Consider the following 12,649-nt stretch of genomic DNA (forward strand, 5'->3'; position numbering starts at 1 on the left):
TTATGAGATAAAAGAGCTAAATAACACCATTTATCTCACGCTCTGTGAAAGGACGAACACTGTGTTATATGGGGAAATTAATGGCACATAATCTGTTTATGGTGATTACAGATTAAATTAATCTTTCTTCATAAAGGAGCCTCCTTTTGAAGGTTTGTGGATATTAGCAAAATAAACATCAGGAGAAGGAGGAGGATGCTGGAGATGTTATTATTAACAGGACTCTACCGCACGGAAACGGCACAGCACTCAGCTCTTGCCTGTTGGCTGCATCCAACACGATCTGTCAGCGCAAAACACCGCCAAAGCTCCAAAAGAAACAGCTAAGCCTTTCGGCTACACCCCACAACAAATAACTTGCTTCAGAGGCATATCTGAGATTCGGTGGAGGCGCTGCCGCAGGACAGTTTTAAGGAGGGTCTCCTGCCATGAATAGTTTAGTGTATGATTGCATGTTTTCACTGGTGGAGACTCGGCGGACGCGGAAGAATTGCAGATGAGTTGGGCTGTCAATTTTCCCGGCCTCGGCTGGGTTCAGGGCCAGGAGTGATCTGGGGCGTTCTTTATGCAATTACACAAGCCTCAGGGGAATTTACTCTTCACTTAGGGAATATAATAAGCTGAGACCTTATTACACAGCAAAAGAACCTGCCACTAACTGAATCAATATGATAGGGCTAAGGCCACGAGAAAGCTTTACTCAGTGATATCAGATTCAGATCGAATCCGTGGTAATGGGTAATGGCCGCCTGTTGAGGAAGCATACAAACAGTTCTGATGAGATAAAATGAAGGCTCTGATCCCGGTGGTGAGCCACGAGCGCTGGCCTACGAGACGCCCCTGCAGCCACCGTTACTTCACACTTACAGATTTTACTCCGCATATAGAACCAAATATACAGTGTGTTTACAAAGACAGCTGCATGAATGCGTTTACACTGGCGTCACAATCGCGGCAAACAATGCATCACGCTCGAATGTTGATTGCTGATTAGCTTTCACAGCGGACAGAAAATAAGAATCGTTGATTGACGTGATGGAGTGGCGAAGACGCCGCAGGAGCAGCTTTTGACAGTCCGACTGCTTCCTGGGATCTGAAGGAGCCTCGTTCTTCAATTCAGTTATTACACATCATATTTTCTGTGGATTTTTCTAGATTTATAAAATTCAGAAGGTGTAATCATTGAATTAACAATGTATTCAGGATTCACGATCTAGATTAATGCTAAATTATATACTTTTTATGACTATTATTAGTTCATGATACATTAGCATACTGTGTGTAGAAATGAACATGAACCTAAAATTAATAAATGCTCTGTATCTCACATTTGCAACTTTTCTCATTACTTTAATTGAGACCTTATTTCATAATATTCTTAACTAATGAAATATAGAACATGAATATAAAAGTATTTCTGGGTATCTTACGTCAGCACTTTTTGTAATGCCAACTCTAAATCTCACAAGTTTCTCATAATTGTGACTGTATGTCTCACAACTGGGACTTTATCTTTCTATGTGACTAATGTTAACCAACGAACCCTTATTTTAAAGTTTAGCTAAAAATAAAACAAATAGAACAATATTTGCTAAGGCTAAACTGTCAGTAATCACGTGTACATGAGATCCCGTTTCTGCGCTGCGTCACCGGCCCCGAGACCCCTAAAGAAAGATCATGCTTAGCAGAGCTGAGGACATACTTAGTCTCTTGAGCGAGGAGTATTTGTTGAGGTCAGCTTTCACGGCAGATTCGTAGGACGGGGGGAGGTGGGAGAGGCTCTGGAAGGAGCGCGAGAAGGACAGATCGTATGGCTCGGTCTGTGAGGTGAGGATACTGTTCATCCGGGTGCTCTCTGCGGGCAAGACAAAACAAACCATCCAATCTTTAGCTGGGCAAAGTCAAAATCACAAATGCAAACATCTCCATTGTCAAACGGAAGCTCTGTTTTTAGGTTTTCAGCACACATTTGACATGTTGGAAGACATTACTGTGAGGAGGGATGAAGGGGAACGTCTGTACTGGGTTTAGGGGGGTATAAAAAGACCAGAGTCGCAGTGCCACAGTGACCAATGGCATTCGATCGGCCGTCTCATTGATAACGGAGGAGCGGTTTGGGTGACTGATGTGATGTGATGTGTGCGGCGGCCCCTATGTGCCCGTCACGCCAGTCTGAGTCTGGGCAGGCTGAGGATCAAGCCGTGGTTAAAAATAGGGCAGCAACTAGCGCAGCAGAACGGGCCAGGAGGCGACAACACTCCAGGGAGCAGGCGGGACGCTCGCACTGTGGGTGGACGGGACGGGTGGGGGAGATACGAAGGACGAGCAATGTTTACACAACAGCACTTTGCACTCGCTCAGTTCATGCCATGGGGTTCAGCTGTTTGTGGTGTGTGAAGTGGAAAACATTCATCTTCATTGGAGGGAGGAGGAGGAGGAGGAGGAGGAAAGAGGAAAGATTGAGAATCAATGATGTTGAAGATAACTTACCATGCCTTAGAGATCTGTGAGCTGGTCAATTCAAGGGAAAAAGAACGCAGTTCAATAACAGCACTATGTGGAGAGAGCAGATGAAATAGAGTTGGGGACGGGCTGCTTGGTTTTCTAGTGCTCTTGTAATGATGAAGCATTGTGAAATGGCAGTTTGAATTGGGCTTTTTGTTAGAGTGACTATTTGCACCAGCTGTAGAGAGCAGTGTCCACACAATGTGACGGGTCTCACAGCAAAACAGTGTGGTGAAACCAGACAAACTACGAGAACACGTGATGTGGATGGTGGAGACGTGTGCTGTACTGCTGTTCACAGCTAAACTGACTTCATTTTCTACATACAGACGTCGTTCTGTCCACCAGAAACTCTCTTGGATCAAGAGTGGGCTTTTGGGCAATTACCACTGAAAACCAAGAAAAATTATTTTCTTTTTTTATGATATACTGGTAGTAACAGTGGCTACCAGTATATACTGGTACCAGTGGCTACCAGTATATAATATTGTGGTGTTTAGCTGCTAAGACCAGCAAACCACCTCTTTTTTTCTGTTATAAAATCATTATTTGTTGTGTAATTAAATAGATGTTCAGAGTTCAGATTGTCCTGCAATGCAACGTCATCACAAAATTAAAAGGCTTTATGTATTGTCCAAAACCCTACGTTTCCAAATTGGTCAGAGAGCACTGTATATTTAGGAAGTGTGTGTGTGTATACGTTTATGTTTTTGAAAGAAGTCTCTTCCAAGGCTAAATGTATTTGATCAAAATACAATAAAAACATTAATACTGTGATATAGTATTATCATTTAAAATAACTGTTTTCTAAGTGAATAAACTGTATGTTAAAATGTAACTTATTGCTGTGATTACAGCTGAATTTTCAGCATCTTTACTCCAGTCTTCAGTGTCACATGATCCTTCAGGAATCAGTCTAATATGCTGATTTGCTGCTTAATAAATATTTCTGATTATTATCAATTATGATATTATATTATCAATAATTGTGCTGCCCAATATTTTTGTAGAAACCGTGATACATTTTATTTTTCATCATTCTTTGATGAAAAGAATGTTCAAAAGAACAGCATTTAAGTAAAATAGAAATCTACTGTAACATTGATCATTTGATTGCATGCGTGATGAACAAAAATACTAACACTAAAAAAAACACTTTTAAACTGTAGTGTATTGTTATTGAACTATATGTAATGATACTATACAACAGAGGCTTGATTATTAAGAGTTCATTGTCTGGGCCTTAGCGTAATTGATTTTCTGTTTCACAGATGGTTTTGCAGATAGATGGTTCCATATTCAGGTACTGTTATTTCATGAAATATTATTTATTTTTAATAGCATATGTTGCAAGACAAATTGTAAATAATGTACAGGCTCTTAAGAGACTGATCTCTGCTTGGACACTAAAAGGTTTGACAAAAGCCGACTGCAGGCTGAGCTGCAGGCGTAATATAAGCATAAGTCATTATAAATCACAGCAATATGGGAAGAGTATCTCTTTTCGTACAGTGAATTAGCTGCTGGGTGTGAATGCAATAACCGGCTTTGTCATAAAAACAGGGATCCATTGGGGAGCATTTGAAGCTTGTTGTGTGGGAAAGCAATCCATCTTTAGACTCCCATCCTCCACCAACCCAAGCCAGACTTGAGTGCTTCACCAACAGCAGGGATTTAATCAGCGCTAACAGGCTGAGCGTTTCTGCTCACTAGTGAGAAGCTTTCCAGCCTCACAATACAGCAACATCAGCTGGAAGATTTAACAACAGCCCGAGCCCTGCTCTCATGCCTTCAATAATACATTCTGGAGATAGATGATGATAGTTTTGAGGCATGAGTTTGAACGGATGCTGTCCTCTGAACGCAGGAGGCATAGCGCTTTGAAGAATTGAGCACAGAGTGCTATATAAGTCTCATTTCAGGTCACAAAAATATAACGTGAGGCTCCAGGTGTGACTAAGCTTCGACATGTCAGAGAGGCTCAGGAAAGCGCAGTAATCAGAGATGGGAAGTAACGAAGTACAAATACTAAAGTTGATTTTTCTGGTATCTGTACTTTACGTCACTATTTATTTTTCTGACTACATTTTACTTTTACTCCCTACATTTTTACACAAATCTGTACTTTCTACTTCTTACATTTTCAAACCAGACTCGTTACTTTAGTTTTGGTGGATCAACATTCGATAACAAATCTATAATACATTATGAATCGGTTAGTCTTGACTGGGAACGCGATTCGGCTCGTGCGCGCTCCACGTCTTCGCCAAAAAGTTTCTATCGGTTTCTATCGGAGTAATAAATGCAAGAGACTCGAGAATGGAGTGGATCAGAGAGCTGTTCATGACTTCAAGTGCAGGTCAGTTTCATTTGTAAATAGGCTGTAGTTTTGTGTTTGTTTACTTGGTTAAGAATTAAACTGCTCGCAACTCTTAGCTGTAGCAGCCAGATCATTACTAATAGTCTAATATAAACTAAACTAAATTACTATCATCACTCAAAATACTGTATGATTAAGGACATAATTATTATCTACTGTAAAGTTACAGTAGTAATTTAGCAGACAGATGTTATAAAATATCGTTTTATAATAGGTTTAGAGGGCAGATAACAACACAACCCTTACAAAAATTCAAACCAATAACCATGGCTACTAGTTAAACCATGGTAACAACAAAAACCATGGCTACTAGTTAAACCATGGTAACAACAAAAACCATGGCTACTAGTTAAACCATGGTAACAACAATAACCATGGCTACTAGTTAAACCATGGTAACAACAAAAACCATGGCTACTAGTTAAACCATGGTAACAACAATAACCGTGGTTACTAGTTAAACCATGGTAACAACAAAAACCATGGCTACTAGTTAAACCATGGTAACAACAATAACCATGGCTACTAGTTAAACCATGGTAACAACAAAAACCATGGCTACTAGTTAAACCATGGTAACAACAATAACCATGGCTACTAGTTAAACCATGGTAACAACAAAAACCATGGCTACTAGTTAAACCATGGTAACAACAATAACCGTGGCTACTAGTTAAACCATGGTAACAACAATAACCATGGTTTTGCTACACTAACTATAGTCTAACCATGACATGTGTAGTGAAACTATGGTTGTAAATTAAAACTGATTGTAATCAATCAAAAAAAAAAAAAAAACTTCTATAATGAACCATAATTTTGATAAGAGAAAAATATGACTCGTGATATTGCAATAACATATACAGTATTAGGATTTTTCTTTAAAGATATTGTCATGATGTAATTATTAATGTTCTAATTTTGACATTTAGGCAATTTAAAGAGTATAGTTTCGTTAAAACTATAGTATAAGTCACTATAAGATAGAACAACAACACGGTCATAATGTGATACTTTAAATTGAACTAAAATAAAGTTAGAATACAATGAGGTGGTTGTTTTGCAACAAGGTGGAGACAGTTTTGTTCATAACAGTAGATGGCTGATGGGAAGAGTGACAGGTACAGGAAGATTAGTGAAATAAGTAAATGCACACAAAGTGAGATGTAGATAGATATAATGGAAAATGAAAAGACTGAAAATGCAAGTGAAGGTGCAGTTCAATAGAGAACCTTTAATTAATGTGATGGCCATACAAAAGGGTTAAAAGGAAAAGGGTTATCAGTGGTTTCAGAATTGGTTGTGGGTGTATGGGATGGCCTGGATGAGTGTGAGATTTCCTTGCCTGAAATTTTGTCCCAGTCCTGCCCTGTTCTACATGGCGGTTGTTCAGTCATGATACGTTCATTAGCTAACAAAATATTAAATGTAAGTTATTTTATATTAATGTGTCAATATAACGTGAGGTCCAGTTACCAGCGTGACACTAAAACAGGTAGTAGTAAGGGGTACTTTTTACTTAAGTACATGTCAGAGCCCTTCTTTACTTTAACTTGAGTAAAAAAGTGTAGTCAGTTCTTCTACTTTTACCAGAGTATTTTTAAACACGAGTATCTATACTTCTACTTGAGTGAAGGATGTGTGTACTTTTGCCATCTCTGGCAGTTATTCACTGCATGTCTGGCTTTAAATTGCGTCTTCTCCAGACCATTGACTCAAATCAAGATCCTCGGTTTGTTTCATGGTAGTGATGATGATGAAAATCGACAACGCCATTGATCTGTTCAAAGAACCAGCTGATCTTGTAGGCATGCGGACACAAATAATCAGTGAAAAGCACTCAACATCCGTGAAATAGTGCTGTTAAATGAGGAATGTGGTTCTTACCATTTTTAGGTGTTCGAGTTGGGCTACTGAGACCAAGATGGTTGTAATTATGTTGATGGGCTCCTGCAGAAAAAGCAATGACAAGTCTGATTTGGTTGCAAAGTAAAGGCAAGCATGATCGATTGTAATCCAGAGCGCGATCGCTCCAATAGGAAAAATTACCTTTAGCAAAAAGGGAAGCACATTAATAGCTAGATAAGCATTGCAACATGCACTACGTGGCCAAATGTAGCATGTGGACCAGCAATATGGGCTTGTTTCAGGTTTGATTCCCACACCCCAGGCTTTAAATAGGGAGTGGATCCTAGTTTGCTGAGTGGACCCTTTACGCATTAAAATCATTAAACCTTTATCAAGCTCAAATTGAAAAATCTGCTTAAGCATGTGTGTGCTTAAAATAGGCAAAACTGTCCACATACATTTGGCTATATAGTGCACATAAAGCATATGACAAAAAAAAGCATCAGCAACAATCAACACTAGTGGTCCAGCTATTAAATGTTTTTTATTTAATTAGTTAATAAAAGTCAAATGCTTACTGTTATCACTCTAAAATATAAATTGAACTCAATTACACAATGTTTACACAAAATCACTGATACTTGAAAATACTAATTATGTGTTATCCATTGACAGGGAACTGTATATTTTCAAATTGGCACTTGGCAGAATGACCACTTTTGTTAATCGCTCATGCATGAACAGTTATTGAATGATGGCCATAATCTCAGCGATGCAATTGCTCTTTCACTCACCAACAGCTGCAGAAAAGCTAAACGTGTCATTTACTAAATTGGCGGTTGCAGTTATAAGTTTCAGCACTAATGGACGCGCTGCATATGACGATGTGCATTAGTTCAGAGTTCATCATCATCGGCACATCATTGAAAAGTGTTGAGGCTGCTTTACCAGTTGACATTTCTATTTTGCCTGCTTTCAGGAGCTGTATTACAGGACTAAAGTTGCTCTGTCATCTGTCACAAAGTCTGTGTGCGTGTGTTTAGCGCGGCAGGTGGCTGATGCGGTTGGCAAGAAGGCTCTGTGATGGGCTGAGATGGACCGCAGCATCCGCGCGTAAGGACCACGGTGTGCTGAGAGGTGATGAATGGCAGCTATTCTGAGCTGGCAAAGATGGGCTCATGAAGCGCCCGTGATAAATGGATGAATACTAGAGGGAGCACAGCGTCATGCTCGTCTGGATATCTGCTGTTGTGCCTGTTTAAAAATGAATTAGAGTGACTATAGTTTAACATCCATTTACATCTGTCATGGAGTTCAGATGAGCGAAGACCCCTGTTTCGATAGAATGGAGTCAATCGTTGCAGTTATTCAATGACTTGGGTATGTTTTTGCCCAGTAGCTATATGGTTTCCTGTAGTGTGTTTACTGTATATACAATATAGATTTAGTACAATAGTTTGTCTATAACAGGGTTCTTTAACCTTCTCAGGCGACCCAGACTCTCAACCATCCTACTTTGGGACATCCAGATATACTTTACAATGATATTTATTAAAAATATTTAAAAAGCACATTTGGATAAAAACATTTTATGTGTAGAAAATATTTTATATTCTCAAAGAAACTTTTATAATATCAATAAAAAATTTGAGTTCAATAAGTTAACTTTCTTTGAAGGAACTCTCTTTTGCTCACAAAGGCAGCATTTATTTACTAAACAAATACAGTAATATTGTGAAATATTATTAAAATTTAAAATTTAAAAGCTGTTTTCTATGTGAATATATAGTAAAAAGTACTGAATCTTCAGTGTCACATGATCCTTCAGAAATCATTCTAATATGCTGATTTGCTGCTCAAGAATCATTTCTGATTATTATTTTGAAAACAGTTGTTCTTCCTAATATTTGTGACACATTTTATTCATCAGGATACTTTGATGAATAGAAAGTTCAAAGAACAGCATTTATTTCAAACTGAAATTTTGTAACATTATACTGTAAATGTCACTTTTGATCAATTTAACGAATCCATGCTGAATAGAGGTATTAAAATTTATATATAGCCTACTGTATATATCTTACTGACCCCAAACTTCTGAACTGTAGTGCACTTGTTTATTGACCCCCATGCAGGACTTTTATGGAACTTGGCTGAAAATCTTGTTTCTGGAATAATACATGTCAAAAGGGAATCAAAGTGAGCTAAAATCATGATTTCATTGTTTTATGTTGAATGTGTTTCCTTTTCCTTTCCAGCAGCAGAAATCGTAATAAAAAGAAGCAGGGTCTGAGATGAGAACTACTGAATTAGTCTGAAAGTCTTCTCTGCACTGTCTACAGCAACTTATTAAAACTGACAAATAAAAGTTAAGGAGTGCTTAGGACGCACACACGTCCCAAAACATCTCAGGTCCACTACATTCACAGCAGCACTGATAAAAAGCTAGAGCTCAAAGCTCAGTCTTGAGTTCTAATTAATAAGAAGCATTGTCCAGTTCAACGATCCTGCTTTAATCTGGGGACCAATTAGTTGCTTTTGAGAAGGCGGTTAGTTGAAGTCTGGCTACGGGCCGGAGGTCTGCGCTCTCTCCAGTCTCTCTCTCTCTCTCTCTCTCAGCATACGTGCCAATTTAGGCTCGCTCGGCCTGAGTCTCTCAGGTCATTTAGTCAACAAGAAGGGGCTCGAGCTGACTGCTCGTAATGCATCACAAGGTTAATGAAGAGTTTCACTCCAGCTCAAGGAGAGGCTGCGCAATGCTGTCTGAGGTCTGATATCAAACTCAATTAGGTGAAACGGTATCTTTTATTCCAGTACTTCTGCCGAGTTTTGTTTCTAAAGCAGACAGCAGGTTGTAATGTTTGTTTTGCCTAGTTTATGACAGCATAAAAGAACACTTACTACCTTTTAAAAGCTGATGATTTCAGAGAACGCTTGGAGAATTATTGTTATCTTGAGCTGTTTGGAGCGACTCGCTGACATTAACAGCAGTGTGGTCGCTTTTAGAAGTCATGAGCTGTGTATCATTTTTAATATCCGCCCCGGTTTGCAATGAAATTTACTTTGTATGAATCAGATGCCACAAATGTTGTTGATTTGGCCTTTTGAAAGCGCAACAGTAGCGACGCCAGAGCCTACAGCTGATGAATTGTCACTTTGCACATACTCCTGTTTCACATCTAATATAACCTGACAACAACACTCTCGTTCCAGTTTGAATAGTAATGTCCAGATGGCCAAGCAATGATTCAGTCATTTGACATTTCTCTTGCTTTTCCTCCAGAGAATGAAATGCATCGACATCATCAGAAGGGGTTGCTGTTTGTCATCGCATTTACATGAGATCTTTGTGGGTGTGTTTCATTTTACACTATCATCGGATAGTCCAGGATTAGCACAAAAGGAGCTCACAAGAGGTTGGCGTGCTTTATAAGAAATCTCACAATAAGCTGTCTTAATCACTGGAACAATTACAGCAGTAATATAATACATCTTGTGAGACGTGATATTAAACAATCCCTGGAATAAAAAAACAAGTTAAAAGTTAATTTATGATGACGGCATGATTAACATTTCCTCTGATTGTGGAAATTAAGTTCAAATCAAATAAAAAATTTACTGCAAAAAACAAAACAAGAAGTAGCAAGTAAACAAGGTCATGCGAAAACATTTGCATGAACAGCTGTGTAGCCTCTAGTGCTCATTCCCTTCTGTCTCATCCGGTCCAGCCCTGTGTTGACGAGAATTAACAACACGCTTTTGCCTCCTTGATGAATACATCCTGCCAAAATCTTAGGTCAGTAAGCTTTCGGTATGCCAAGCACATCTTATAGCACAGCCAAATACATCTGCTAGTCTGAGTTCCTTTGTTAAAATATCTGGCTTCGTATAACAGGAAACCCAATCGTCCCTGATAAAAACCTGATGAGAGCGGCGTATAGTCTTGAAAACCCACTCGAGCCTGCCACTCTCCAGAGGTGATGCTGCTCAGACTAATGAGGGGCCGGAAGGGATTGAGACATGAGTGGGAGGGAGGGCGAGTACGAGAACATCACATTTCCTTCCAGAAGTTGGTCGTGTTTATGCACCTGTTCAAAATGCACAGCTATGACACTGCTTTAGAAACAGGGCTCTAATGATATAGTCTTGTGGGGGACGAGGTCCAGCCCGATGGTCCTCGCTGACAGTTTGAAACCAATTTGCTTGCCCTTCTCCTGTGTTTTTGACAAAAGTGGAGCAGGACAGCCACTGGGACTTGGCATTTAACCACTGACAAAAACGGTTAACATTTAATTGTGAAATGCCATGGTAGTCCTACATGTATGAAAATGCAATTCCCCACTGAAGTGCACAGTTTGACCCATCCTGCAATAAATAATGCTGTAACTGAGCTGCAATCGAGTTCTCTGTGAGCACCGTATGACATCTAATAACAGTCCACACACTGTTCTTCCTTAGTGTTTTTGTCTTGTTTTTCAGTACAAATATCTAAATATTCTTAAGGGGATAGTTCACCCAAAAATGATTGATTCATTAATTATTCGCCCTCATATTGTTCCAAATCCGTAAGAGCTTCGTTCATCTTCAGGACACAAATTAAGATATTTTTATGAAATCCGAGAGCTTTCTGACCCTGCATAGACAGGAAAGCAACTGAAACAATCCAATGCCCAGAAAGGTAGTAAGGACATCGTTAAAATAGTCCATGTGATATCAGTGGTTCAATCTTAATCTCACGAAGCTACGAGAATACTTTTTGTGCACAAAGAAAACAAAAAGAATAACAACCATTTCTTCTCTTCCGTGTCAGATTCCGCTGCACGTACACGACAGTATTGTGCACAATTCTCTGCTTGCAAACAAGGCGCAGCTCATTCAGGTTCTACGTCATCAGCAGCATCACATGCATGCGTCGTGGCACTCGCTGAATGCGCGTTGAAGACTGATACGGAAGAGAAGAAATTACTGAATAAAGTCGCTATTTTGGCTTTCTTTGCACACAAAAAGTACTCTCGTAGCTTCATAAAATTATAGTTGAACCACTGATGTCACAGGGACTATTTTAACAATGTCCTTACCTTTCTGGGCCTTGAATGTGGTAGTTGCATTGCTGTCTATGCAGGATCAGAAAGCACGCTGATTTCAAGATCTTAATTGCCCCACGTAATTGCGTGCTTTGCATGGTTGGTAAACACGCTACTGCAAAACCTTGATACATTTTGATACATTTTTCAGCAAACAAGACCAAATATCTTAAGTCGTTTTGTTACTCAAGTAAATGTATCTCGATTTAAGAATTGTACTGGAAAACAAGACAAAAATACTGCGCAAGGAAATCATTGTTTGCATTGTATCCTCTTTACTAGAGAGTTTTCTTATCATTAACTTGTGGATTTGGAGACACAGTAACCTTTGGCTCTTGAAGCAGAAGGTTGATGGGTAAATAAAGCTTGTGTATTTGCTTTTAAAGCTGTGCTGCACTGACAAACACATACTGATTGAGTCACTATACAGCTTCTCTCTCAGGATAAGACGGAAACCTCTGCGCTGGATCATTTAGCAATATCACAGACATTTCAGCAATTTCATGGACATTGACCCAGACACGTTCGCTCCATACTAAACAGGACATCAAAGCACTGAACGTACCTGCAGACAATTTCCAATGTTTTATTTTCTTTTTATTCATTTACTTCTCATAAATGACAGTTTAACTCATGAGAAAAACAACAAAAAGAAGACATTTACAAACACATAAAAAGACCCTTCAGCTTGCACATACCAGGTTGGAGGACGCCGGCAGAAGATCTTCTCACGAGGAGCATCATCACGTCGCCCACAGAGATAAGCACAGATTTTTCTGATGTCTTCTTTAATTAATAAGAAGTAACATCATTCAAAACTGTCTTTATCCCT

The 12,649-nt window shown here is 39.2% G+C and overlaps 1 protein-coding gene across 6 annotated transcripts in view; it reads right to left on the reverse strand.

Annotated features, from left to right (window-relative positions):
- LOC306857654 (shisa family member 6) overlaps positions 1-12,649 on the reverse strand; it is a gene marked incomplete at both ends in the record, with an annotated part of 57,269 nt that overhangs the window by 3,285 nt on the left and 41,335 nt on the right. For 3 of the 6 annotated variants that reach the window (XM_079397687.1, XM_079397686.1, XM_079397684.1), the window contains 3 exons: positions 1,703-1,855; positions 2,491-2,511; positions 6,773-6,835. In XM_079397687.1, coding sequence (XP_079253813.1) covers positions 1,703-1,855; positions 2,491-2,511; positions 6,773-6,835 — 237 coding nt within the window. The remainder of the gene's footprint in view (positions 1-1,702; positions 1,856-2,490; positions 2,512-6,772; positions 6,836-12,649) is intronic. The other 3 variants (XM_079397688.1, XM_079397685.1, XM_079397689.1) reach the window with 1 other exon arrangement.

Source organism: Barbus barbus, assembly GCF_936440315.1.
Source record: "Barbus barbus genome assembly, chromosome: 38".
NCBI classification, from domain to species: domain Eukaryota; kingdom Metazoa; phylum Chordata; class Actinopteri; order Cypriniformes; family Cyprinidae; genus Barbus; species Barbus barbus.